The following is a 23,371-nucleotide window of genomic DNA, read 5'->3' as shown; positions in this document are numbered from 1 at the left end:
GCGCCCAGCGCCTTGTCTAAGTCAGGCAGGAGTGAGTTTCCCTGTAGAGTGTTCCGAAAGGCAAAGAGGTTCGCCTTGGCCAAATAGAATTCCAGCAGTGCTAAGACCACTTAGACTCAAACTTTTGAGTCAAGACAACTGATGACTGATGACGTGCTCTAGGACAGATCTCCAAATAGCCCGAGGCAGTGTCGGGGGAGGGGGTGGGGGGTTGATCTGGAAGTCTCCTGGCATTTTCAATCCTCTAAAGTGAGCTGGAGTTAGGAAGGAGGAAAACAGAGCATCTGATCCGTTCTTGGCCTGCCTACCTTGCTGACAATGTCATTGCCTACGTGGCCCAGGAGAAATAAGGTGAATAACACCAATTTGGAAACTTGCACTGGGCTATTTGTATGCCCAGCCCACGTCCTAAATGTCTCTTCAGTGTCCCCTTTGTTTATTCTCTGGACACTTTGATACATGTTTCCCATCCAGAAGAAGTACTTTAGTTGCAGCTTTGTCTTTGGCATCTGGTCAGATGTGACACTTAGGTTTCTTCTCTTCTGAGCCTTGGCACTACCCTTCCCACTGTGTGCCATGTCCCAGTCCTCTGCCAGACAGTTCCACACACTGCAGGGGAGCTTTTCCTTTCAGGGGTAACCCATGCAATCCTATTCCAGGAAGACTTCCTCTCTCCCCATCACTGTGTTTAGAAAACTCACTCTTTGCCAACTATGAGTAATGATATTAATAATAAGCTAGTATTTATTGAGTGCGTATAATGTATCAGGCAATATTCTGAGTGCTTTGCATGGATTAACTCATTTAATCTTTATCTTTATCATGACTCTCCGAAGAAGTAGGCATGGTTATTGTCCCTGTTTACAGATGAGGAAACTGAGGCCTGAAAGGATTGCTTCCACCGCTTTCCTTTCTGCTGGGGTCTCTGCTCTGAGCAAGCCAGCCATTCTCTGTGCACATCAACAGCCCCTGCCTAGGGGCCTGGCTCTTGGTGAATAACCTCTCCTTGATCTCCTTCACTCCTCATCTACTTTCACATTCTAAGCAAAAAATGTGTCCCTGGATTCCTCCTGCCAGCTCCATCTGTGAAGCATGTGAACCGATGTTTGAATAAGAATGACTAAAGGGGAAAGCGGTTTTATGAACTTCGGACTGTGAGCTCAAGGAAGAGAGTGAGTCAGGCCTCCACATTCCTGAAATACTTTTGGGAGGCTCAGTGACCTCAGACAATAAGAACCTGAGGCAGAGCTCTCCGGACGTCCTTGGGAGGCCTCCCACGAGGAAGAACGCGAGGGCGGCCTCTCGTGTGCCGCGCTGTGCAGGGGGTTGAAGCCCACCACCCGGCAGAGTGGCCCGCAGCTACCGAGGACCTCCACGCTTCTGCCCAGGCTGTTCCCTCTGCCTGGGATGCCTTTCCCTAAGCTCTCGTCCACTCCTGTCTCCTCCTTGGGCTGCTCCAGGCAGAATCAGGGGCTCCACAAGGCTTTGTGCATGCCTCTCTCACCCCCAGACTCCGGGCTCCTAGAGAAATGTGCTGGCAACGTGTCTGCCCAATACACTCCTTATACCTCTGAGGTTGGTGACAGCTCCAGGGTGGAGGGAAAAGTCCCGTCCTGGCAGGTGGGAGATGTGGGTTCTGGTCTCATCTCTGGCCTTGTCTATGCTGTGTAACCTCCTCTCACATTCCTGGGGAATTAAAATGATTTGTTTTGATCTGCCTCTTCCACAGATGGTGACCTGTCGAAGGACAGGGACATTTAACCCCAGACACTGGTCTCAGCAAGGAGTAGGCACACCTCTATTAAATAAGTTTAAGTAATCGTGGACAAATCTTTCTCCTGGGCTCTTACCTCCATCCATCCCTTTCCTTACCAAGTTTAACCCCATAATTGGCCTGGTGTACAACCATCCTCAAAGGGAAAGGATCATCCCCCAAGTCAAAAAAAAAAAAAAGTGATTTTTCACGTGTGTGTTGCGAGAGCAGAGCGAACCGGAGGCTGCACACGGCTGAGTTCTGGCACCACACGTGTGAACTGTGAAGAATGACTCTCACTCAAGATGAACCACATGTTACTGCAGGGAATCCTTCCGAGATCCTTGAGCTGGGAACGAGTGAGAGGCTTTACTTGGGGCCCATTTTGTGGATGGAAAAGCTGAGGTCAGATTCACAAGCAAGAGAGTTCTCCAATAGCTACAGCCACTTTCCTTTTTTTATTTTTTTTAATTATTTTTTTCTGTGTTTTTAATGTTTTTATTTTTATTTATTTATTTTAACATCTTTATTGGGGTATAATTGCTTTACAATGGTGTTAGTTTCTGCTTTATAACAAAGTGAATCAGTTATACATATACATATGTTCCCATATCTCTTCCCTCTTGCGTCTCCCTCCTCCCACACTTTCCTTTTTTTAAATAAATTTGTTTATTTATTTATTTATTTTTGGCTGCCTTTGGTCTTCGTTGCTGCACGCGCGCTTTCTCTAGTTGCGGCAAGCGGGGGCTACTCTTCGTTGCGTTGCACAGGCTTCTCATTGCAGTGGCTTCTCTTGTTGCAGAGCACAGGCTCTAGGCGCGCGGGCTTCAGTAGTTGTGGCTCGTGAGCTCTAGAGCGCAGGCTCAGTAGCTGTGGCTCCTGGGCTTAGTTGCTCCACGGCATGTGGGATCTTCCTGGATCAGGACTCGAACCGATGTCCCCTGCACTGGCAGGCAGATTCTCAACCACAGCACCACTAGGGAAGCCCATGCAACCACTTTCCAAAATGAGCAGTAAGTGAAGGGTAGAACCAGGACACGAAACTAAATAGGCTGTGAGTTGTTGGCCTAAAGGCCAAGACTTAGGCGCTCCAGTCCCCTGACTCCTTAGGAAAAGTGCTTTCCACCGTCTGCCCACCACACTGGTTAAAGCTACTGAGATTGGCAACAGCACCCAATGCCAAGGAAAAAGCCCTGCCCTAGAAGTGGGAGATGTGGATTCTATCCCAATCTCTGGCACTAATGAAGTCAGTGGCCTTGGCCATGTCGCAACCTCCCTTGTCACCTCACCTGCGACCTGAAGATGTTGGGCTGAGGGTCTGTGACTCCAGCTCACTTCTGCTCTCCTGTGTCATCTGCACAAATGTTTCTCCAGTGACCAATCTGGCGCTTGCCCCAGCCTTTTCTTTTACATGTAAAAGGGCTGTCACCTGTCAGTTCCAGCCTCCATGACAGGTAGGAGGGAGTGTGGGTAAGTGCAGGTACATATTGGCACACATTCAATCATGCAAATGGGATTTTTATTGCCTAAATGAGTTTAAAATTTAAAAATGAGTTTCAGGCTGAACAGGGGAGGCCCCCTTCCCCCATCCCATCCTTGCCTTCATTCTTGCCCACTGGCCCATCCGCACCCCACACCCCCGCCCAGTGGGGACCTTTCTGTCATTCCGGCCACCAGTGGAAGCTGCCTGAGGAAGCTCGGTTCTGCCATCCTAATCAGAGCTGCCCTGGTTCACCCTGCTGCACCTGCCAGATGCCTTCTGCTACCTCCCAGGTAGTTAATGATCTCCCCATCGGGCAGAAGAGCCCTTTAATAATTTACCAGAGTAGATAAAGAAAAAAGCGTAGTTCTCTACTTGGAGGCCAGTTAGGCTGGCAATTCAGACAGTATGGATGGAGTTAAGATTGACTTCAATTTCAAACCTAGCTCTTTTGTATAGGATTCCTGCCTTATAGCTATGTATATAAAGTCTTATCAGAATCTTCATTCATATATTTAAACATCCCAGCCCCACTGTGTGATCAGCAATTTGGGGCTCCTTCACTGCTTAGGGGAATTAGCTGCATAAAACAAAAGAAACCAAAATACCCTAAGACAAAATGAGATTTAAACATTTAAAGAACTCCAGAGAAAGAAAAGTTACTTTGCGTTGTCTGACTTCTTGAGTTCCTTATTAGAATTTCAAAAACAATTTTTTGCAGGGAAATGTACATGCTTTGGAATTAGAGATCTAGGCTGAAATCCTACCTTCAACAAATTGTGAGACTTTGAGGAACTTACTGAGGTTCTCTGAATCTCTTTCCTTATCTGTAAAATGGGAGTAATAATTCTGTCCTTGGGATTTTTTTCATGAACCATAAATATGTAAAGAACCACCTGGCACACAGTGGACAATAAATGAAGCATCTTCCTCCTCATCTCCCTCATCATCATCAGGCTTGCCCATATCCAGAAAAATTTGGATTTTGAAAAGACATGAGGAAAAAAAATATTCCCTCTCAAAAGTTTAACAATGAAGTTTAATAAGGGTAAAATGTGGTCCCCAATGAACCACACCTCTTGGAATCCATGACTTTGTGCAGTTCCCTTCCACAATGACTCTGGGTTTGACCATGTGACTTGTTTTTTTTATTTTTTGTTTTTTTGTGGTACGTGGGCCTCTCACTGTTGTGGCCTCTCCTGTTGCGGAGCAGAGGTTCCGGACGCGCAGGCTCAGCGGCCATGGCTCACGGACCCTGCCGCTCCGCGGCATGTGGGATCTTCCCGGACCGGGGCACGAACCCGTGTCCCCTGCATCGGCAGGCGGACTCTCAACCACTGCGCCACCAGGGAAGCCCGATGTGACTTGTTTTGACCAATGATGCATCAGTAAGTTTAATAGGTGATTGCACACCGGGACTTGTCTTCCTGGAACACTCTCTCTCAGAAGCCAGCTTTTGGCTGTAAAGAAGCTCAGGCTAGACTACAGATGATGAGAAGCCACAAAAAAGAGAGACCCTGGTGGATAAGGGCCCATCTCAGACATTCCAGCCCCAGCCAGGCTCCTAAATGAGTGAGGAACTGCAGGAGTAACCACCAAGCTAAACGTAGTCAAAAAACAAAATAAGCCACTGTTGTTTTAAGCCACCAAATTTTGGAAGTGTTTGTTACACAAATGCCAAGTCCTAAACTTACATTAAGGAAGGTCAACGATATAAGTAGAAATGGCAGATTATCCTTACAGAAGTTCACATGAGCTGGACCATGGGATTTCAGTTAACCGTAAGCATTGAGATACTGCTAAACAAACTAAATGCAAGCTTAGCCTGCTTTCATTAAACAGATGAACTGATTGATGGACCGTACAGTTATTAAGTGCCTGCTGCTTACCAGACTTTGTGTCGGGGTCTGGGGAGACCAAGAAATTTAAGACCCAATTCTCCTGTACCATATTGTCTCTTGGATTCTGAAATTTAAGTCTGTACTTGCACTAGGGGCTGGGAAGACAAGAGAGTAAGTGCTCACAGTTTAGTAGGGAAGGTGGATATGTAAAGAAAAGGACACTCTTAGGTCCCTTAAGGAACCAGATAGACTTGCTGGAGTCGGCGCTCAGGGAAGATCTAGTGGGCTCTGTTAACCCACCAATATCCCGTTTTTAGAGTGACCTTGACAAAACTCAAGTGTATCTGGAAGCAAACCACCAGGAAATGAAGGCCTGAAGACCAGATCATGTGAGGAATAATTGTAGCCACCATAAATGTTTCTCCTAGGAAAACAACAAGGAAAGGAAAGAAAGGCTGGGAGTGCGGTTGGGGATGGAGGTTGGAGCACATACTTAGAGGAATTTAAGTATGACATAAGGAAGAGAATTAAATTCATTCTGAAAAGCGCTAGGAGGGAACCCTAAACAGTTACTAAAAGCTATAGGGAGATGGGTTTCAACTTAATATCAGAAGAATGGCTAACATGTCTGGAGCATGAGCTGCAGAAAGAGGCAGAGCGGGCACTATCTCTGTCAGTGACAAAGGCTGGGGTCACCCCCTGCCAAGCAGGTGGGGAGAGGCTTCTGGCAGTAGGTGGAGTCAGAAAGCTCTAAGTCTCTCCCAAGTGTAAGGCCCCCCAGTTCATTCCCAAAGTTCTGTCGTCCTCATCCTGACTGAATAATCTTATGAAGTAGAACAGATGACACCGGTCTGCCAGCAGTGAGTGGGAGAATTGTCCACCGATGGTGCAGGAGGCCCAGCCCAGAGATTAGGGGTATGAGAATTCAAGCCTCACAGACCCATACCCACTCCCTTAGATGTCTCTCACCACTCTGAAGGGCTCCTGAGAACTTGTGTTTTCCAGGAATTATTTATCACGCCCTGGAGGCAGACTCAGAGGAACAGGTCAGGCAAAGATGAACATGCAGATTTAGCAAGGGTGGACAGTTCAGGAAGGACGAGGGACGAGGAGTAAGCGAGCGTAAGGAAGGCATTTGGCATTTCTGATCAGGTATTCTGCTCTGTCCCAGAACTGTTGTCAGGGTACCTAACTGGCTCTCTCCTGCTCCTCTCACCCTCTAGCCTGTAAAACTATAGGGGAGATCTTTCCAGGGATGCGGGCCCCATTTCCTGTTGGTGGGTCCTGCAGCACCAACGGTACCAGGACTAGAGACAGCACTACAGATTCATAGGTTCATGGGAAACAGCACGTCTGCGAGGTCAAGTTTAGGATTTCCTGGAGACCTTGCAATTATGGGCCCAGTCAAGGGCCGTCTTCTACCTCTGAGTCACCGGCTCTGGTGAGAATGAAGGGAGGGTCTGCAGAGAGACCCTCTGACCTGTCTTTCTCGGGGGCTTCTCAGGCTCTTGCACAGCTGTGCCTTTTCACAGGCTGTTCTCACCACCCCGATTTCCCTTTCTCCCTTCCCCTTTTCTACCAAGACCCAACTTCCAGATTCTACCCCCGGTAAAACCTGCCCCAACTCTCTCAGGCCGAGGCAGCCGCGTATCTTTCAGCAGAGCTTACTGTAACTAGACTGTGAGGCCAGAAACCGTCTTGTTCACCTCTTTCTTCCCCAGAGGAAGGGGCCCAGAACCTGGAGTGTCTCTGATGCTCAGTACACACGGTGGAACGTGTGGCGCGCTCCCTCACCCCCATACGCGTGGCACATGCTCACTGATGCTCTGCTCTGTGCAGGGCACATACCTGCACTATCGCTGTGGCCCATCTCTCTCAAGTTGGAATGCAACTCTGCTCAGAAATAACTTCATTCTAAAGTAAATGAAACAAAGGCAACTGTGGTTTCCATCTGTTCCCTCTGCAGTGGGGAAGCCCTGGCACCTGGGGGAGGGGATTTGGTCTAACGGGGGCCTGAGCAGACCAGGAACCCTCAAAGAAGAGAGGCCAGTCGCGGCAGAAACCCTTCAAGCCACTGACCCAGCACAAAGGCTCTGCTGTGAGGAAACTCAATATAAGGGTGTGCCTTGCTCCGTGGGAACTCGATACACAAAAATCCGAAGTCATAAAATAGATAAATCTGTGGTGGTTACTGATTTTACAAGAGGACTCTCCAGCAGCACCTCTGAACAGCCAGCTCCCACAGTCTACTTTACCTCTGATTTTATTTTCAGGCGTTTGATATTACACACCGGTTTTCAGGAGAAACATAAATAGGTCCCCGGGGAGCCTGGTGTCACAGTGTGTCTGGCCAGCAGCTTGTTGACCAGGCCTTAAGGCGAGCAGGCCTGGAGCTGCCCTAAGCGCTGAAGGGGCTGTGTTTCAGGAGCCCCCTCCAAGCTCCCCGAGTCTGACTGCTTCCAATGGCAGGAGCAATAGGAAGAACCAGGAACAATCTGGACCTTCTTGCCTCTACCTGAGTGGGCTGATTGATTGCTCAGGGGAACACAGGATTTGTATCAGATACTCATTCATTCATTCACTCACTCACTCATTCATTCAAAGGTGTTTGCTATGCACTTGCTGTGTGACACTGCACTAGGTGCAGCAAAGCAGAGAAGACTGTAAGGGTGGGGGTGGTTCCTGTCCTCTAGGAACTCACAGTCTGGTGGGAAAGACAAGTCCTGGATTTCATTGATTCTTGAAAGTACATGTTTTCACCCTTTAAGAGCTCCGAAATCACAATGCATCTTACTTCAGGTGTGACTAGTTTAACTGACTGGGTTTTTCTTAGTGGTATGTAAAAGGATGATGTTACCTTGCAATCATCAGCGTCTTAGATGAAACAGGGTAGATGAAAGTGCTAAGTAATGGTTTAATGCCACAGAACTCCAAGTGGGATGTGATGTTGGAAGGATGAAATTAGGCCCCTGTGTGAATATACCTCATGGGTTTCCTGTTGCCGGGAATATGTGTCACAAGTTTGAAATAATGTCCCTTGTCCACAGTTATCCAGGGAATCCAGGCTGGAGTAACGTTGCCCTTCCTCCATTCTGGGAGTGGAAAATGGTAGCCCCACACCCTGATTGCCTTCCATGTGGGTCCTGAGAAAACCAAAGGAGCAAAGCAGCAGGAACAGGTCTGGGTGGCAGCCCTTAAGGAATGAGGAAATTGGTGTTGGATCTCTGACTCTTAGATGTCAAGTCCTGAAGTCCTTGGTCAGCTGGACCTTCCAAGACCCAGCACTGTGCCTGGCCAATAATAAACAGGAATATAAACAACAACTCGTGTGTGTGTGTGTGTGTGTGTGTATGCAGATAGATGTAAATATATGTACAGATATATGTCAGATGAATGAATTTCTGTTATGGAGGCCAAATTTTTATTCCAAAAAGTTTCAACGTGACTGCTAATCTTGGCTTTTTGGCCCAAATTCAGAATGATTTCTTACAGTCTGTCTAATGTTACAGGGGATTTCTTCCCTATCTCTTTTTGGCTTCATTATCCCTTACCCAAAAAAACAGTGGCTCCTGTTGCTGGTACTGAACTCTTGCCCTGTTCTATTTATTTAAATGGCTATGTTCCCATCGCAAGCCAAGAGATCTGGTCTCTAACTTTTGAAAGCATAACGGGGATGTACAGCTTCTAGGCAGCTGACAGTGAAAGTGACGGTGGGGCTTAAATAAGTTCTTAGGAGCATATGCAGGTATCTGGAATGGTTTAGACCAAGTACATCGACATAATAACACAATCCAAATCCTCTGAGTTGGTTCTCATTGATGTAGCACAGAAAGACTATGAATTACTTTATAATTCTTGCCCATACAGAATGTGAAGACACTTGGTTGGTTAGTTCTGCCTTTTCTTGACATTCACTTTGATTGTGAGTGCAATTATGAGAGTTCTTTCTCATCTGGAAGAATAGATGGGGTTTCAGGAGCCAGCATGGAGCTGCCCCTGTGGCCTTTTATTTACATGTCACACACTGCAGGCTTTAAAATCCTGGATGAGAAAGCTGTGTGCAGCTAGCAGGAAGCATGAACATCACTCGAGAAGGATCCGGAAGCCATTAATGGGCTGGCCTCCTTCGAGAATCTGACTGTGGCACAAACACAAGAGCGTCAGGTGGCAGCGACCAAGTCATCCAGGCCGCTTCTCTCTGGGCTTTTTGCCTTCGCCGCTGGATCCAAGTAGTCACAGGGCCCTCCTTGGGTGACCTACCAGTGGGTCAGGCCTAGGCTGGATCCTGTCAGTCTGAGATCAACCTGTCATACTGAGGCTGTCATGTAGGAGAAGCAGACTGATTTTCAGCTTGTATCTGGTGAAGTAGCACTGCTACTTCATCCCCTGCAGGATGGCAGCTCGTTACTGTGGCGGTGGGGGATTTCCAAAGGTAATTCCCATAGAAGGGACTGGCCTGTCCCCATCACCAGGTCAGGTCTTCTGTAGGTCCCTTCTGAGGGCTGATTTTCTTCTTATCAGCTAGAAAAACTAAGATGCAAAATGGCTGTTACTACTCAGGTCTCGTCTGAGACCATGACTTTGCTGGGTTTGACAGAATTCCCAGGCTTCAAATACTTTCGGCTTTTTGGGCTTCCCTGGTGGCGCAGTGGTTGAGAGTCCGCCTGCCGATGCAGGGGACAGGGGTTCGTGCCCTGGTCCAGGAGCCGCGGAGCAGCTAGGCCTGTGAGCCATGGCCGCTGGGCCTGTGCGTCCGGAGCCTGTGCTCCGCAACGGGAGAGGCCACAACAGTGAGAGGCTCGTGTACCGCAAAAAAAAAAAAAAAAAAAACTTTCGGGTTTTTTTCCAGTTTTGGAGGTACTTCCAAGTAGCAAACTCCTATTCATCCCTCAAGACCCAGTTCAGATGTTTTGTCCTCTGTGAAGATTCCTCTGACTACCCTGTATGCTCTCATATTCCTAGGTTCTCTAATGCTGTTACTACACACCAGAATTATTAGTATACCTTGCTACCTCTGCTAGATGTGACAACCCTGTGGCCAGGGACCATGTCTCACTATTTCCTTGTTGGTCACCCATGTCTTGTTGGCCTGTAACCTGTCAAGTGCTATATACCCGGCAACTGTTAGGTAAAGGAATGAAAGCATTATATTTCTGCCAAATATTTGTTTGTTGGTTCATTCACTTACATCTAAAAGTATTTACTTCTCCTTTGGATGTGGTTATCTCTGTGTTGTTTATAAAGTCCATAGGCCTCAAAAAGGGCCAAGTGTAAAATCATCAGTTAGGATGATTTTAGCTGTACCAGTTGGTTTAACAATAAATAGCTTGAACAACAGGAGGTTTATTATCACACTAAACAGGAGGTGTGGATGTCAGGGGGCCCGAGGGTCGGGTGATTCAATAGTTCAGTGATCCTTCAGGGACCCAGGGGCCTCCCACCTTCTGTTCTGCCATCTTCAGTGTATCAGTGATACCTCCCTCCTGAGCTCAAGGCGGGTGATGTCTGGCAAAGGAGAAAAGCATTGCCTCTTCTAGTCTCTTTTTTTTTTATCAGGGAAACCCTTTCTCAGAAGTTCCCCCCCGGGGATATCTCCTTGAGTATCGGAATTGTCATAACCTATTGTTGATAAGGAAGTAAGACCATTATGCTGACTGAAGCCAGTCCTGATGCAATCCCTGGGGTTAGGGGGAAACAGGGGACTCCTTCCCTGAACACATGGAAGGGGGAACGCCTGAACAAAACTGGGGCTCTGCTAGCAAAGAGTCGAGGAAATGGGGGGTGGCTGTGAGGTGAGCATGCAATAGTGTCCCCACACCAAGTATTTAAATAAATTGTGGCACATCAATAATAGAGTGAAAGTCTATGAAACCATTACAATGACTGAGGAAGAACAGCACATAGCAACACTAAATGACTTTCAAGGTATAGTAAATGTAAAGCTCTATGTATAGTCTAATCTTTTTTGTTCATAATAATAATACTAATAAATACCAGGTTAGGCACATCCCAAATCTAGAAGGATGTTACACACCATGCTCTTCAAAGTGGCTGCGTGTGGGGATGTGTGTGAAGGGGAGGGTTTACTAGAGAACTTCATTTTTGACATTCTGTATTTCTTATAGTATTGAATTTGTATAAGTATGCCTTCTTTTGTTAAGAAAAAACCCAAATATTAAAGAGAACATTTTCAAAGGCCAAGTATCATTTTGAATGCAAGAAGTCAATTAAAGACATGGGCTCCTTTCCAAGAAAAAACTAATTTGGAACATGCGAGGGACCTCTCTGAAAGTTTTGCTCGTGAGCCCATAATTTAAACTCCTTCCATGAATGAGCAACTTTTTTTTTTTTTTTTAAAGCTAGCCAATCTCCTTAACATAAGCCCTAATTTTTTACAATGTTGAATCATTCTCTGTTTGCTGGAGAATGGCGTCACCCTTGCCATGGGATGCTGCGGATGCTGACTCTCCTATAGGAAATCCACTGGTGGAAGTCTACCCAGGAGCCATGGTGACACCAAAAACCAGCCAGACTTCCCTGTAACCCAAGCGCTTTCCTGTGCCCCAAATGCCTCTGTCAGGGATAAGCTTGGAGAATAAATCCTGAGGTCTACCTTCTACTCTGCTAACTAACTATAACTACTCAGGAAAGTCCTCAATCTCTCTGGAGTTCATTGAATGCCTCTGAAAAATGAGTGTTATTTATGTGACAGTACTTGAAGTAAGCATTTTGAGTCATTAAAAAAAAATTCTAGAGCAAACCCCCTGGCTATCTGTAATGATTCCACTGGCTCTTTGGTCACTATAAAAATAGATGGGTAAATTCAGCGGAGGTTCAGGATGTGGCGTGTATCTTTGATCAACTTACCCAGTGTCAGTTGGAAAATGTGACATGGTATTATAAATGGAATAGGTACACTTCTCCACAGAAATACACAGGCTGGAATGGTAGAAGGAAGCTAGGAGGCGGGGCATGTTTACAGTCCCGCAGCGACTTGAAATTAATGAAGTGGTCTCTATTTTTCCCAGGTTTTTCAATGCCTAGAATCATTTTTCTAAGCATTTTCATAGTAAAAGTGGTGCTCTAGTTGTGCCTTTTTAGAAAGGGTCTGGATTTTTTCTTTTTCCTTCTTTAAAAAATATTTTATTGGAGTATAGTTGATTTACAATGTTGTGTTAGTTTCTACTGTACGGCAAAGTGAATCACCTATACGTATACATATATCCCCTCCTTTTTGGATTTTCTTCCCATTTAGGTCACCACAGAGCACTGAGTAGAGTTCCCTGTGCTATACGGTAGATTCTCATTAGAGTCTGGATTTTTTTTTGTGTGTGTGTGTGGTACGTGGGGGCCTCTCACTGTTGTGGCCTCTCCTGTTGCACAGGCTCTGGACGCGCAGGCTCAGCGGCCATGGCTCACGGGCCCAGCCGCTCCGCGGCATGTGGGATCTTCCCGGACCGGGGCACAAACCCGTGTCCCCTGCATCGGCAGGCAGACTCTCAACCACTGCGCCACCAGGGAAGCCCCAGAGTCTGGATTTTTAAAGATCATCTCTGCTTGCCCTTCAACTCCTCCAACTGCAAGGATACACACATATCTCTTCTCCATCCGTCTCCATCCATCGCTGGTGAACTGCAGAGCACCCACTCTAAGGGGGGAAGCTGCAGCTCAGCTCCCACCATGTGCAAACTGCCATGTAGAAACCAAGGTCCACTGCTGCCAGACCTATGAATTTTTCCCAAAAAAACCCAGAAATTTGAACTTAAAAAAAATACTCAGTTTTCAAATATTGGCAACAAATCCCAGTTTTTATAAACTCTCTTCAGGCTGAACAAACCATATTTATTGCCCCATCCTGCTTAAGCCACCAGCTGAGGACCTCTGCGGTAGAGCAATGTAGGACAAACTTGCTTTCTCTTCTGCGTGAAGATCTGGAGACTTGGAAGCTCCAGATCTCCATGGAGAAGAGAAAAGCAAATTCTAGTTGTGCCTTTTCAAACTCCTTTCAATCTATTCTTAGTTGGTACTCATTCATTGACAAAACTCTTTCAGAAATTTAAAATCTGGTAGGAAGAGTTAAACAGCCACTGACAGTGTTGTGGTTTCATTGCTACAATGAGGATTTATTTGCCTGACAAGCCAAAGGATGGAGCACTTTCTTTCTGTCTTACAGTGTGTGCAGGCAAGGGACTGTGTCTTATTGTATTCATGCAGATTTGGAGAAGACTTTTCTCCAGAGATTTTATAAGGATCTCCCTCTATTCCCCCACCTGCAGCCATTTCAGTTGAGGTGGATCCTGCTGGTTCTGTACGGAATTTGGGGTTAGTGTTCTAGAAACCTTCTTAAGGTGCCCCATGCATCTATCTGGTCAATGCAAAATAAATCCCGGAGCTCTTCCCGCATACATGCACAAGCATGGTGAGAGACCTAGAGGGATCGTAGGTATAACTAGCAAAGCTGTTGCTTTTTTCTGACCACTCAAATGCATTCCAGTTTAGAGAGTGGACATGAGTTTCTTCTCCCCAAAAGGTTTTACTACACGGGTGCTGTGATGGTTAACTTTATGTGTCAACTTGGCTAGGCTATGTGCTGGTTTGTTTGGTGGAACACCAGTCTAGATGTTGCTGTCATGTATTTCTTAGACATGATTAACATTTAAATCAGTCGACTCTGATGTAGTGAACCACTTTAGACTGGGTCTGGGTGGGGAGGGAAGGTTACTGAGAATGTGGCATTGATGCTGAGAACTGCATGATAGGAAGAAGCTTAGATCAGGGAGCTTGGCATTTGGGGCAAAGGAACAGCTAGTGCAAAGGTCCTGAGGAGGCATTTACTTGGCTTATTTCAAAAAGAGTTAAGTGGGAGCACAGTAAGTGAGGGTAAATGAAGGAAGTAGGCAGGTTCCAGGAGCTGTGTGCCGAGTAAGGAGATGAATCTTATCCCAAGAGCAATGGGAAGCCATGGAGCCTTTAAGCCTCCTGTTCTTAACAGGATTGGCCTGTTCTGATTTACATTTTTAAAGAATTACTCTGGCTTCTGTAAGGAAAATGGATTATTGGAGGGCAAGAATGGAAACCACTGATGTTTCAGTTATCTATCGCTGTGTAACAAACAACACCCAAAATTTAGCGCCTTAAAATAATCATATTGGTTTGCTCATTATTTTCTGGGTCAGGAATTCTGGGGACTCAACAGGCAGTTCATCTCTGATTTACAAGATGTCAGCTTGTAAGGCAGCTGGGGCTGGAGGATCCACTTCCTAGATGGTGTCTTCACATACATGTGGTATCCAAATGCTCCCTGATCTTCCTCTTTCTCCACACGGCATCTGATCCTCTTAGACCTATCCATGTGGCATGGGCTTCTCAGTCTGCTGGTCTCAAGGTACTCGTACCTCTTATATTGAAGCTGCTTTCTAAGAGAAAGGAAGTAGGAGTTCCTAGCCAGTGTTGTATTTGGAACTAGCCCCATATCACATCACTTCCTAGATATTCATTGGTCAAAGCAGTCAAAGAGTCCACCCAGCTCCAAGAGGGTAGAGAAGTAGACCCCATCTATTGATGGGAGAGCATCAGGGTCACATTGCAGAAGGGCATGTGGGTTGGAAGATATTGTTGCAGTCACCTTTGGAAAATACAATATGCCACAAGTAAGGAGGCCATTCCAGTAATTCAGGCAAGAGATGATGGTGTCTTAGATTTGGATGTTTGCACTAGATTAAGAAAGGGGTGGATTCAGAGTAAATGAGCAGAATATATGAGAACTGTAAAGTACTAACAAATGCAGCTAAGTACTTGTTTAATTAAATTGCACTTTGTAAGATTACTTGGATGAGCGTTGCCCATCACCAATAAAGTAAGTCACAGGTAAGTCTGTTGTATTCATAGGACACTTGTATTATTGCTGTGCTTCACAATGTGCTTTGTTTCAGAGAATGAGTTATTTAGGACAGGGACTTAATGAGGCCCAGATATTGGGGCTACACAGGGAGAGGAAAAACTATGGACTTACATACTGTGAGATCCAGGGATTGTCACATGCTATGACCAGGGGTGCTTTAGACAGTAAAGAGGGCCTTACATTTTCGAAGGCTTCATGGAGATGAGTGCTTTTGCCCACAGAAAGACCTGAGCAGTTTTCACCTCGTACATTCAGGTGCTTGAGGAGACAAAGTTTTTAAGGTATGGGAGTCAATGCACCAAAGAGAGTATATAAAAAATAATTACTTTGGTGACAAAAATGTGAGAATCTATTGTTCCATTTTAAAACAGCAGAGGAGAATCCAGAAACTCACCCAGGGGCACCCAGTAAATTAATGGCAGAGCTGGTGTAAAAGACACGTCTCCTGATTCTAGTCTGGGATTCTTTCCATGGCGTCATCTGCCACCCTGCCCAGAGCACAGCTTCGTTCTCTACTATGGTCCCACTGCACACTTGCTGTTGCTCAAGTGACTTTCAAATAGCACCAGAAGGCAGAAAACAGGTTGTGAACAAATCATATCTAGTCTCTCTATTGGTAAAATAACTAAAGTGTACTCTGCTAATTTTGATTCAGTTGCAACTCTTTGTGGAGTGGACAGCACATGCGCTTATGTGGGAATCATCACCATAAGACCACTCACTGTGCTGCTAACTGTCCCAAAGAATATTTCTTAAAATTCACTAAATTCCTAAGATTCTGGGGTCACATTATAACTCTCAATGCTTACACCTCTATCAAAAACAAAAACAAAAAAAACAGCTCAAGAACACCAGGGTCTTTTAGATTGGAAAGTGGTTACAACACAAGATTTTTACCATGTGTGGAGGTTACATATAATGTACATTATAATGAATGTTTATATATGCAACTTCTATTTTATATTTTCAATACACGGTTTTTTATTGTGTTTTCTCAATATTTGAAGTAGGCAGCATTCCATTCCAGATCTAGATAAAACTGATACGCTCTAAATTGCATAATTTTATTCTCAATTACTTTTAATGTCTTCACTCTTTTTCTATAGCCAAATCAAATGGACATATTTTGTGTCTATTTGTGTTCTTTTAAATTAATTGAGATTAATGACCCAAAGATCCAGTGTTTTCCCATGCTAGGTTTGTTTCACATTTGAACTTAACTGGACAAATATTACCTCACTACATACTTAAAGGGTCTATAAAATATTGCTCCTTGATCTTTCTGTAAGAAGCAATTTGCTGGGCTCTAGTGTTGGAAGACAGTACCTCAGGATTGGTGCCTGGGAATGTGTAAATTTTGCCTATGGATTTAGATGTGTGTTTGACAAGATGGCACCACAAAATCCTCACAACTTTATTATATGTTTTACATGTTCTATTGCGCTGACAAGTTTAACTGCATCCAAGACTGAGCCAGGTGGTGTTTAAATTTCCAAATACCTTAAAATTTGAATGCCTCGGGCAGGAAAAACTGACTACTCAGTAGGCACAGTTGTAATATTTCAGGCAAGATATTGTCAGAATCAAAAGAGTGAAGGCCGAGCTTCCCTGTTGGCGCAGTGGTTGGGAGTCCGCCTGCCGGTGCAGGGGACACGGGTTCGTGCCCCGGTCCGGGAGGGTCCCACGTGTCGCGGAGTGGCTGGGCCCGTGAGCCATGGCCGCTGGGCCTGCGCGTCCGGAGCCTGTGCTCCGCGGCGGGAGGGGCCGCAATGGTGAGAGGCCCGCATACCGCAAAAAAAAAAAAAAAAAAAAAAAAAAGTGAAGACATTTGCCTATAGATTTTACTATCACATTTACATGAACCTTTGTGCATTTCAGTAAGGCTCTAAAACAGGTGCTTAGGCAGTGCTTTTCTGTAGGTCTTAATGGAGCATCGATATTAAACTATTTTGAAAACTCACTCTTATAGGATCCCAGAAGCAGTCCCCCTCCTCCCCTTTTAAAGCACTTTCTCTTATTGCCTAAAAATTCAAGTACTCTCTTAACAAAGTGCAGACTGATATATTTCACTATGGATTTGAACAGGAGCCAAGAGGGTTGATGAAAGGAAAACTTCTCTCTATAAAAGGTTTATTGTCAGTGCTTTCTAAAGATGTAGATTCTTCTAAAACCAGCTACCAGCATTTTCACAAACATTAACACAGCCTTCTCAACCTCTCCTAGACCTATGATTCGGGTCCTTTTAGGCAAGCTCTGCGTCTAGCCTCTGACCTTCTAGATAGCCAATTCAATCTAATTGCTCCCCCCACCTCAGTATAACTTATATTCTAAAGAGGAAAGGGGGTGGTGTAGCGTGGTCCTCACGCTATTGGAAAAGTACTTGAAATTCCTTGCATTCCTTTGCATTTAACGGTATGTTTACCTAATCATCAGCTTATTAGGATTAACACAAGTCATTGCTTCAAGCTCATTCAGTGAAAACAAACTGACTCCTATGGATTCCAAGATTTTTTCTCTGATCCCAACCATGGGTGAATTTTTAAGTCGTTCTCCCAAGTTTTAGGAACAATATTAGAAAAATATAAAGTTATAAACAAGAGACCTTATATCACATTATCCAACCATGCTTAATCTTGCCCATGGATTTTGAGGTAGGCAGCCTGAGTTATGGACTGTTTTCATTAAAGTTTCCTCTACCGAAGGGACCTGCACAATTACCTAGTGATTAAAATGATAAATGACTCTACTATACCCACCTCAAAGAGCTTGGGTGATGGAGACCCTTAGGCTTTGAATTCTTATGAAAATAAAGCATTATTATTTAAACCACAAATTTAGCTTCAGATTCCTTCTTGTGCTTTGTACAATGCACGGTGTTCAATACATGTTTTTAAAACAGATTACTCTAAATTCCAAGATTTTTTTTCTACTGAAGATATAAAAGCAATCATTGTCAGATTTTTAAAGGTTAGTTCCCTGCTCTATCCCAAGCACCTGGAACAGTTCCTGGTACAAAGTAGATACTCAGTAAATCCTGTTTCAATGATTGAATGCATAAGCTAGATCGTCCCCAATGGTTTTGAACATTCTCTAAAAATACTGAATGCCATAAACTCAGATATTAGGTAAATATTTCTTTATTAAATGATTAATTCCATAAATAAATTCTTTTCACTGAATATAAAATTAAAATCATTTACAAATTATTCCAGTATTACATTTCCCCTCCCTCCCCGAAAGCTACATTTTGATAAATAAAAACATTCAGTCTTAAAACACCTGATTTCTGTTTGCAATTTAGAGTGCAGATAGCTGCCTCTCATGGACACTCACAGAGTGTCACCTTCTGGAAGGGATGGACCCCCCCTCCCATTTACTTCTGTCAAAGGATGGAGTCTTTAAGTGTCCAACTAATCTTATTACCTTTTACAACTGTAAAACCGAAATGGAAAAAGCCTAGAGAAAAATACGCTTACCAAATAATTTACAAACAGAAAACAGAACGTCATCAACACCACAAGCTCCAAAATGAAGCAGTAACGTGTGCTCCAATATTATGAAGCAAAGTATTCTCCAATTGCGGCTGCATTAGTGTCCATGTGCACCAGCACACCTGGCAGTTTCGAAATACCTTAATACTACTCAAGAATGAGCAGTGCATCCCTTCTACAATGAGTCCCTTCAGCCCGCCGCCCCCACCCACGCCTCCATGAGGCTGACACTCTTCTCTCCCCACTTTGTCCGCCCTCGTGCTGGAAAACGCAGGTAGCATTTAGTCCCTAAATTTGTGAATGTCATTGAACAGTCTGTAGAAGGGAAAGGCTGCCTCGTTGGCATGTGGGCAGTTGTAGTTGCATCTGCAGGACTGGATCATCATGACGTTCTTGGAAAACGTCTCCCCATCTTCGCAGCGGAACCGCATCTTCACGGTCCTGGTCTGCTGAGGCGTGCAGCAGCGGCCGTCCACGCAGGAACCGCAGTACTTGGGCCGGTATTTCTTCATACTCGAACATCCAGCGTAAGTAAACTTGACCGGTTCAGGGGATTTCTTGGTCTTGCTGCATTTCTTGCCCTTCTGTAAGAAAGAGAAGAGAAGGGAAGTTAGTGTTTCTCTTTCTTGGAAGAGATGCTCCCATCTCACCCAGGGGACCAGTCTACAGGGCACCGCAGGCACTTACTTTCAGGCTGCTGTACACTGGCTGTCCACAAGGCCGCACTTCACAGATCCGGGTTTCTTTCAGCAGGCGGCATTCAGGGTTGTCATTGGTAACGCGTGTGGAGATACCAGTTCCACAGGTTTTTGAGCATTGGGACCACGAAGTCGTTTGGACGATACATTTCTGGCCATGTGAAGAAGGGCTGTACAGAATGCGAGGTTCCATTCCAAAAACTAGAGGGACAAACAAGAGGGAAGATTCCTCAGAGGCATACCGACACAAACAGCTTCAGGTTCTCATTTCTCTGAAGTTTCAAACTAGGAATGCGTTTCAGTACAATGTCTCAGTCTTCACTTACCAGGGAGCCGCTTCAGGGAGCCGCCTTTTCCAATTGCAATTAATTCATTGTTTCTCGTTAACTCCACCTCCGAGGCATCGAAGGCCAGCTCCTTGCCCAGGAGGCCGTCCCTGTCATCCATGGGGTCCTTGGCACCATCCTCGTCGCAGACCCACTCCTCACAGCACTGCCCGGTAACTTTGACCAGCCGGGGGTTGGGACAGCCCAAGCTTGGGAGAGAGAGTTCTTGGGGACACAGAGGAATGCAGCCCACGGCGCCGTCAATACATGTGCACTGATGTTTACAGTTGGGCTGGAAACTTTCCCCATTCTGGTAGATTCTGGAGTTATATTCACAGGGTCTGCCCTCTGACTGAGCTACAAAGAGCACCAAAAAAGAAAGGGAGAAGAGAATAAAGTTAAGATTCCGTACGACAGCCTGAAACTCAGACATATTTTCTGCTGCTAAATTCAATTGATGGTAAAGTTTCCTATGATTCCCCGGAGACTCCAGAGCAGAACAATAAGTTAGTCAGGAATCACTTTTCCGTATGCGCTTTTCGTTGGGCCCAGACACACTGAATTGCATTCCAGACTGCTGAAATCATGTGCCTTTCTGCCAAGCTACCAACAACAAAGCATCACCATACATGGTCGCAAAATTACTAAACTTCTGGACTACGGGGACTATTCTTTTTTTAAAGGGGCCAAACCACAAGCATCTTACCTCTGCAGATCCCCTTCAGAGCGGTGGAGCTGGCGCCGAAGTTGCATTCCAGCCCCTTGGTGTGGTCGCAGGGCTGCGTTTTGCTGCAGTCCTCGTTGAGCTGCTTGGCGCAGACCTTACAGCAGCCGCAGGCGTCCCGGACCAGCCCGACTCCCGGGGCGCACTTGGGCGCCTCCAGGGGGCAGTGGCAGGCGGCGGGGCAGGTGGAGAGAGCCTGGAAGGGGGAGAGGACACGTGTGAGGCTCGGCGCGGTGCGCAGGAAGGACGCCCCGGGAAGGGACGGGGGTGTCTGACCCGGGCGGCAGGGGGTCTCTGATCCCATCCAGCCCGGCCACCCCGGGCGGCTGCGTACGCCAGGAGGGCCCCCCGGCACGTCTTCAGGGCGGGCTTAAAGAAAGAGCTCCACCGAAACGCCCCGCCGAACTTCCGAGTCTAGCTTTTCCGGCCACGGGCCATCTGGGGAAAGGCGAAGGGGCTGCTAGAGCGGACGGGGAAGCGGTGGCCAAAGAACTCACCAGCCTGGCCAAGTGGAGAAGGGTGACGGCGAGGGCGAGCGTCCTGGCGGTGCTGGAGCTCATCGTGGCGCGCAGGAGGGGTCCGGGCGAGCGCGGAGGCAAAGACGCCAACACACCGGTGCGTAGCGGCCGGGCCGGCGCGGCTGGGGCGGTGGGCCGGGCGGTGGGCCGGGCTGTGGGCCGGGCGGCGGGGAGGCGAGAGCCAGGCAGGCGAGCGGGCTGCGGGCGTCCTTCTCTCGAGGTCCTTGCCGGGGAGGGACGGAAGGCGCGGATGCTGCTCGGGGGCGCTCTCGCTCGCGGTCTGCCCCAGCGCCCAGAGCCCGCCTTTTATACGGGCCGGCCGCGGCGCCGCGTGTTGCAGTGACGTCGGCTCTGTCTGCGCGTTCCAGAATTCTCAAACATCTCAGGAATGCTGGTTGGCGCGGGCTCCTGCCAAGCGCCTCCCCTGGCTCCGTTGCACTTTTTTTTTTTTTTTTTTTTTTGTCCTGGACCCGTCAAGAAAACAATCTTCCGTTTTTTCCACTTTAAATAACGACTTCTATTGGGGAGGGCTCTTCTTGGAGTGATGGTGGTGATGGAGGTGGAAGGGCCGAGGGGGGCGAGTTCAGAACTTTGCCTGGATTGGGAGGGTGGGAGGACCTGGAGGGAGGAACAAAAGTCGTTTTGTTTGGTGATGCCGAGTTGACTGGGCAGCCTTGGAACCCCTCACCCAGGGAGGCAGCGAACTGTTTGCTTGTTTACAGCGAAGGTGAGAGTCAAGTTATCTATTGAGAGAGGCGAACGGGGAGGGAGAGTGTCTGGGAGCCAGGAATCTATCTGAGGACTTCATAGAAGCGTGCTCGGATCAAGTCCCAAATCTTTGGCATGGTGTTTATTGGACAAGTGAAGTGTATTGCAAATTAATACCCGAGGTGGCATTTATGAATGAGAAGGGGAAAAAAAAATCAACTTCCCCCATCGTCTGGCAGTTTCCCAGGCAGAGGTCTTCCCCCGTCCGCCAACCCCCCCCCCCCCCCCCGCCCCCTCCGCTTTTTGGTATGTCGTACTTGTTTGTTTTTGGAGGTTCCCACTTTAGTTCCAGCCCACTGCCTGGGTTGGAAGTCCGAGAGGAAACGAACGCAGGGAGCTCTCTGGGAGGCGGACTTACACTTCCTCACGGATGCGGGAGACTGGGTAAGCCCTTCCAGGCTCCCTCCGCGGGCGGGAGGCGACGCTAACTAAGCAGCCAGCCAGAAGCGGAGGGGACCACCGTGAAGTGATTTGTATTGAGATCATCACCTGTATATACTGCAAAACCAAACCAGATTCCAGCACCATTGTGCCCAGTGGATCTCTGGAAAAAGCAGACTCCTTGACGCTGAAAGTTTTGCGGGGCTTTTTAACTCCTTTCCTTGGGACCATTTAGAAGCCTCCCATTTCAAGTGAATTGCAATGCTTTGCTCTCTAAGTAAAGAGAAATAAGAGATTTAGGATGTAATATTCTGTAGTAAAAAAAGAGAAAGAAATAAAGAAGTTAGCAATTTTAAGGTCCTATTCTACCCTATTCTACCAGCAACACATTCAGTAGAAGACCTCCTACAAAACAAGTTACTTGAACTTCAAATACCATTAGTGTGATGGACAAATCTTCCCTCAAAGTTTAAAAAACTATCTTCTTGTGTAACTTTCATAAAAACATACACAGTAATTATGCCAGTTTCCCTTTTATATGTGCTCGGGGAGAAATCCTTGTCCTTTGCGATGTTTAGGGCTGTTCAGTGTAAATGACTGAGAAGTCTTGCTGAAGAAGGCCTTCAGTGTGACTTTTCTGTGAATGACTCTAATGAACACAATAAGAAGCTATTGCAATGAAAACACTCTCCAATGGAGAGAACTGTGGCAGGAAAGAGTTAAGTTTCATTCATTCAAAAGTGCTCTTCCAGAAGCCTAAGAAGCTGTTACTAGAGGGAGCAGGATGTCTAAGGTTTTGTTGGAGGCATGTGGGGTGGGGAACTTACTTTTCAAGACAATAGACTGTCAGGTGTTCTAGGCCCTGCATCCTGCCCAAGCCAATTCATCAGTTATTATTTAGAAAACGGTTTTGTTGTGTTCCTGTGTTCAGCTTTCGTTACTGTTTCCTTCTTAATGAAGTGACTGGGGATGGGGTGAGTAGGTACAGTACAGGGTGGGAGGAGGTGGCGAAGAGGGAATGGAGAGGAGCGTTCCTGGCTTCTGTTGTGGCGTCTCTTCTATTTGACTTCATGGTTGTAAGTATTTCCAGATGGTGAATCAGACACCAGACGTAACAATATTTCCATATTTGGGTATAGCAGTAGCCTGCGTTTTTAACATTTTTCTGCCTCTGTTATCCAACCACAAAGCATTCTTGACAGCTTCAAATGTTGTTAAATATAGACTTAACTTCTGTTCCCAGAGCAGGAAATTCTTTGGAATTCCTTGTTTTTCACGCAATCTGTCTATCAGAATCTAAAATAAAATTACAGTGGATGATCCAACTGGCTTATGTATACACCTTGCTCCTTTATGGAAGTTTGTGTGTATGTGTGTGTGTGTGTGTGTGTGCACGTGTGTGTGTGTGTGTGTGTGTGTGTGTGGAGGAGGGGGCTCAAAGAGACTCAGTCTGCTGCACAGCATTCAAAAACACACCATTCCAGAGATTC

At 46.3% G+C, this 23,371-nt stretch overlaps 1 protein-coding gene across 1 annotated transcript; it reads right to left on the bottom strand.

The window, feature by feature from the left end:
- Nucleotides 1-18,094: 18,094 nt before the first annotated feature.
- CCN1 (cellular communication network factor 1) lies at nucleotides 18,095-21,009 on the bottom strand. The gene is made up of 5 exons (XM_027114229.1): nucleotides 20,712-21,009; nucleotides 20,197-20,410; nucleotides 19,491-19,847; nucleotides 19,154-19,365; nucleotides 18,095-19,050 (listed from the first exon to the last, which is right to left on the bottom strand). Exons 1-5 carry the CDS (start codon nucleotides 20,772-20,774, stop codon nucleotides 18,748-18,750), a joined length of 1,149 nt encoding a protein of 382 aa, XP_026970030.1. The 5' UTR covers nucleotides 20,775-21,009; the 3' UTR covers nucleotides 18,095-18,747.
- Nucleotides 21,010-23,371: the final 2,362 nt, after the last annotated feature.

Source organism: Aethalodelphis obliquidens, unplaced genomic scaffold (assembly GCF_003676395.1).
Source record: "Aethalodelphis obliquidens isolate GAN/ISIS:26980383/991018 unplaced genomic scaffold, ASM367639v1 scaffold13, whole genome shotgun sequence".
Classification (NCBI taxonomy): domain Eukaryota; kingdom Metazoa; phylum Chordata; class Mammalia; order Artiodactyla; family Delphinidae; genus Aethalodelphis; species Aethalodelphis obliquidens.
This window is presented reverse-complemented; position numbering and strand designations above follow the sequence as displayed.

Excerpts from the sequence above, each read along its gene's own strand:
- CCN1 (XM_027114229.1), bottom strand. The coding sequence starts at position 20,774 with ATGAGCTCCAGCACCGCCAGGACGCTCGCCCTCGCCGTCACCCTTCTC. Across the intron at positions 19,848-20,196 it reads TCTGAAGGGGATCTGCAGAG|CTCAGTCAGAGGGCAGACCC; the intron begins GTAAGATGCTTG and ends TGCTCTTTGTAG. Across the intron at positions 19,366-19,490 it reads CTCCCTGAAGCGGCTCCCTG|TTTTTGGAATGGAACCTCGC; the intron begins GTAAGTGAAGAC and ends TTGTCCCTCTAG.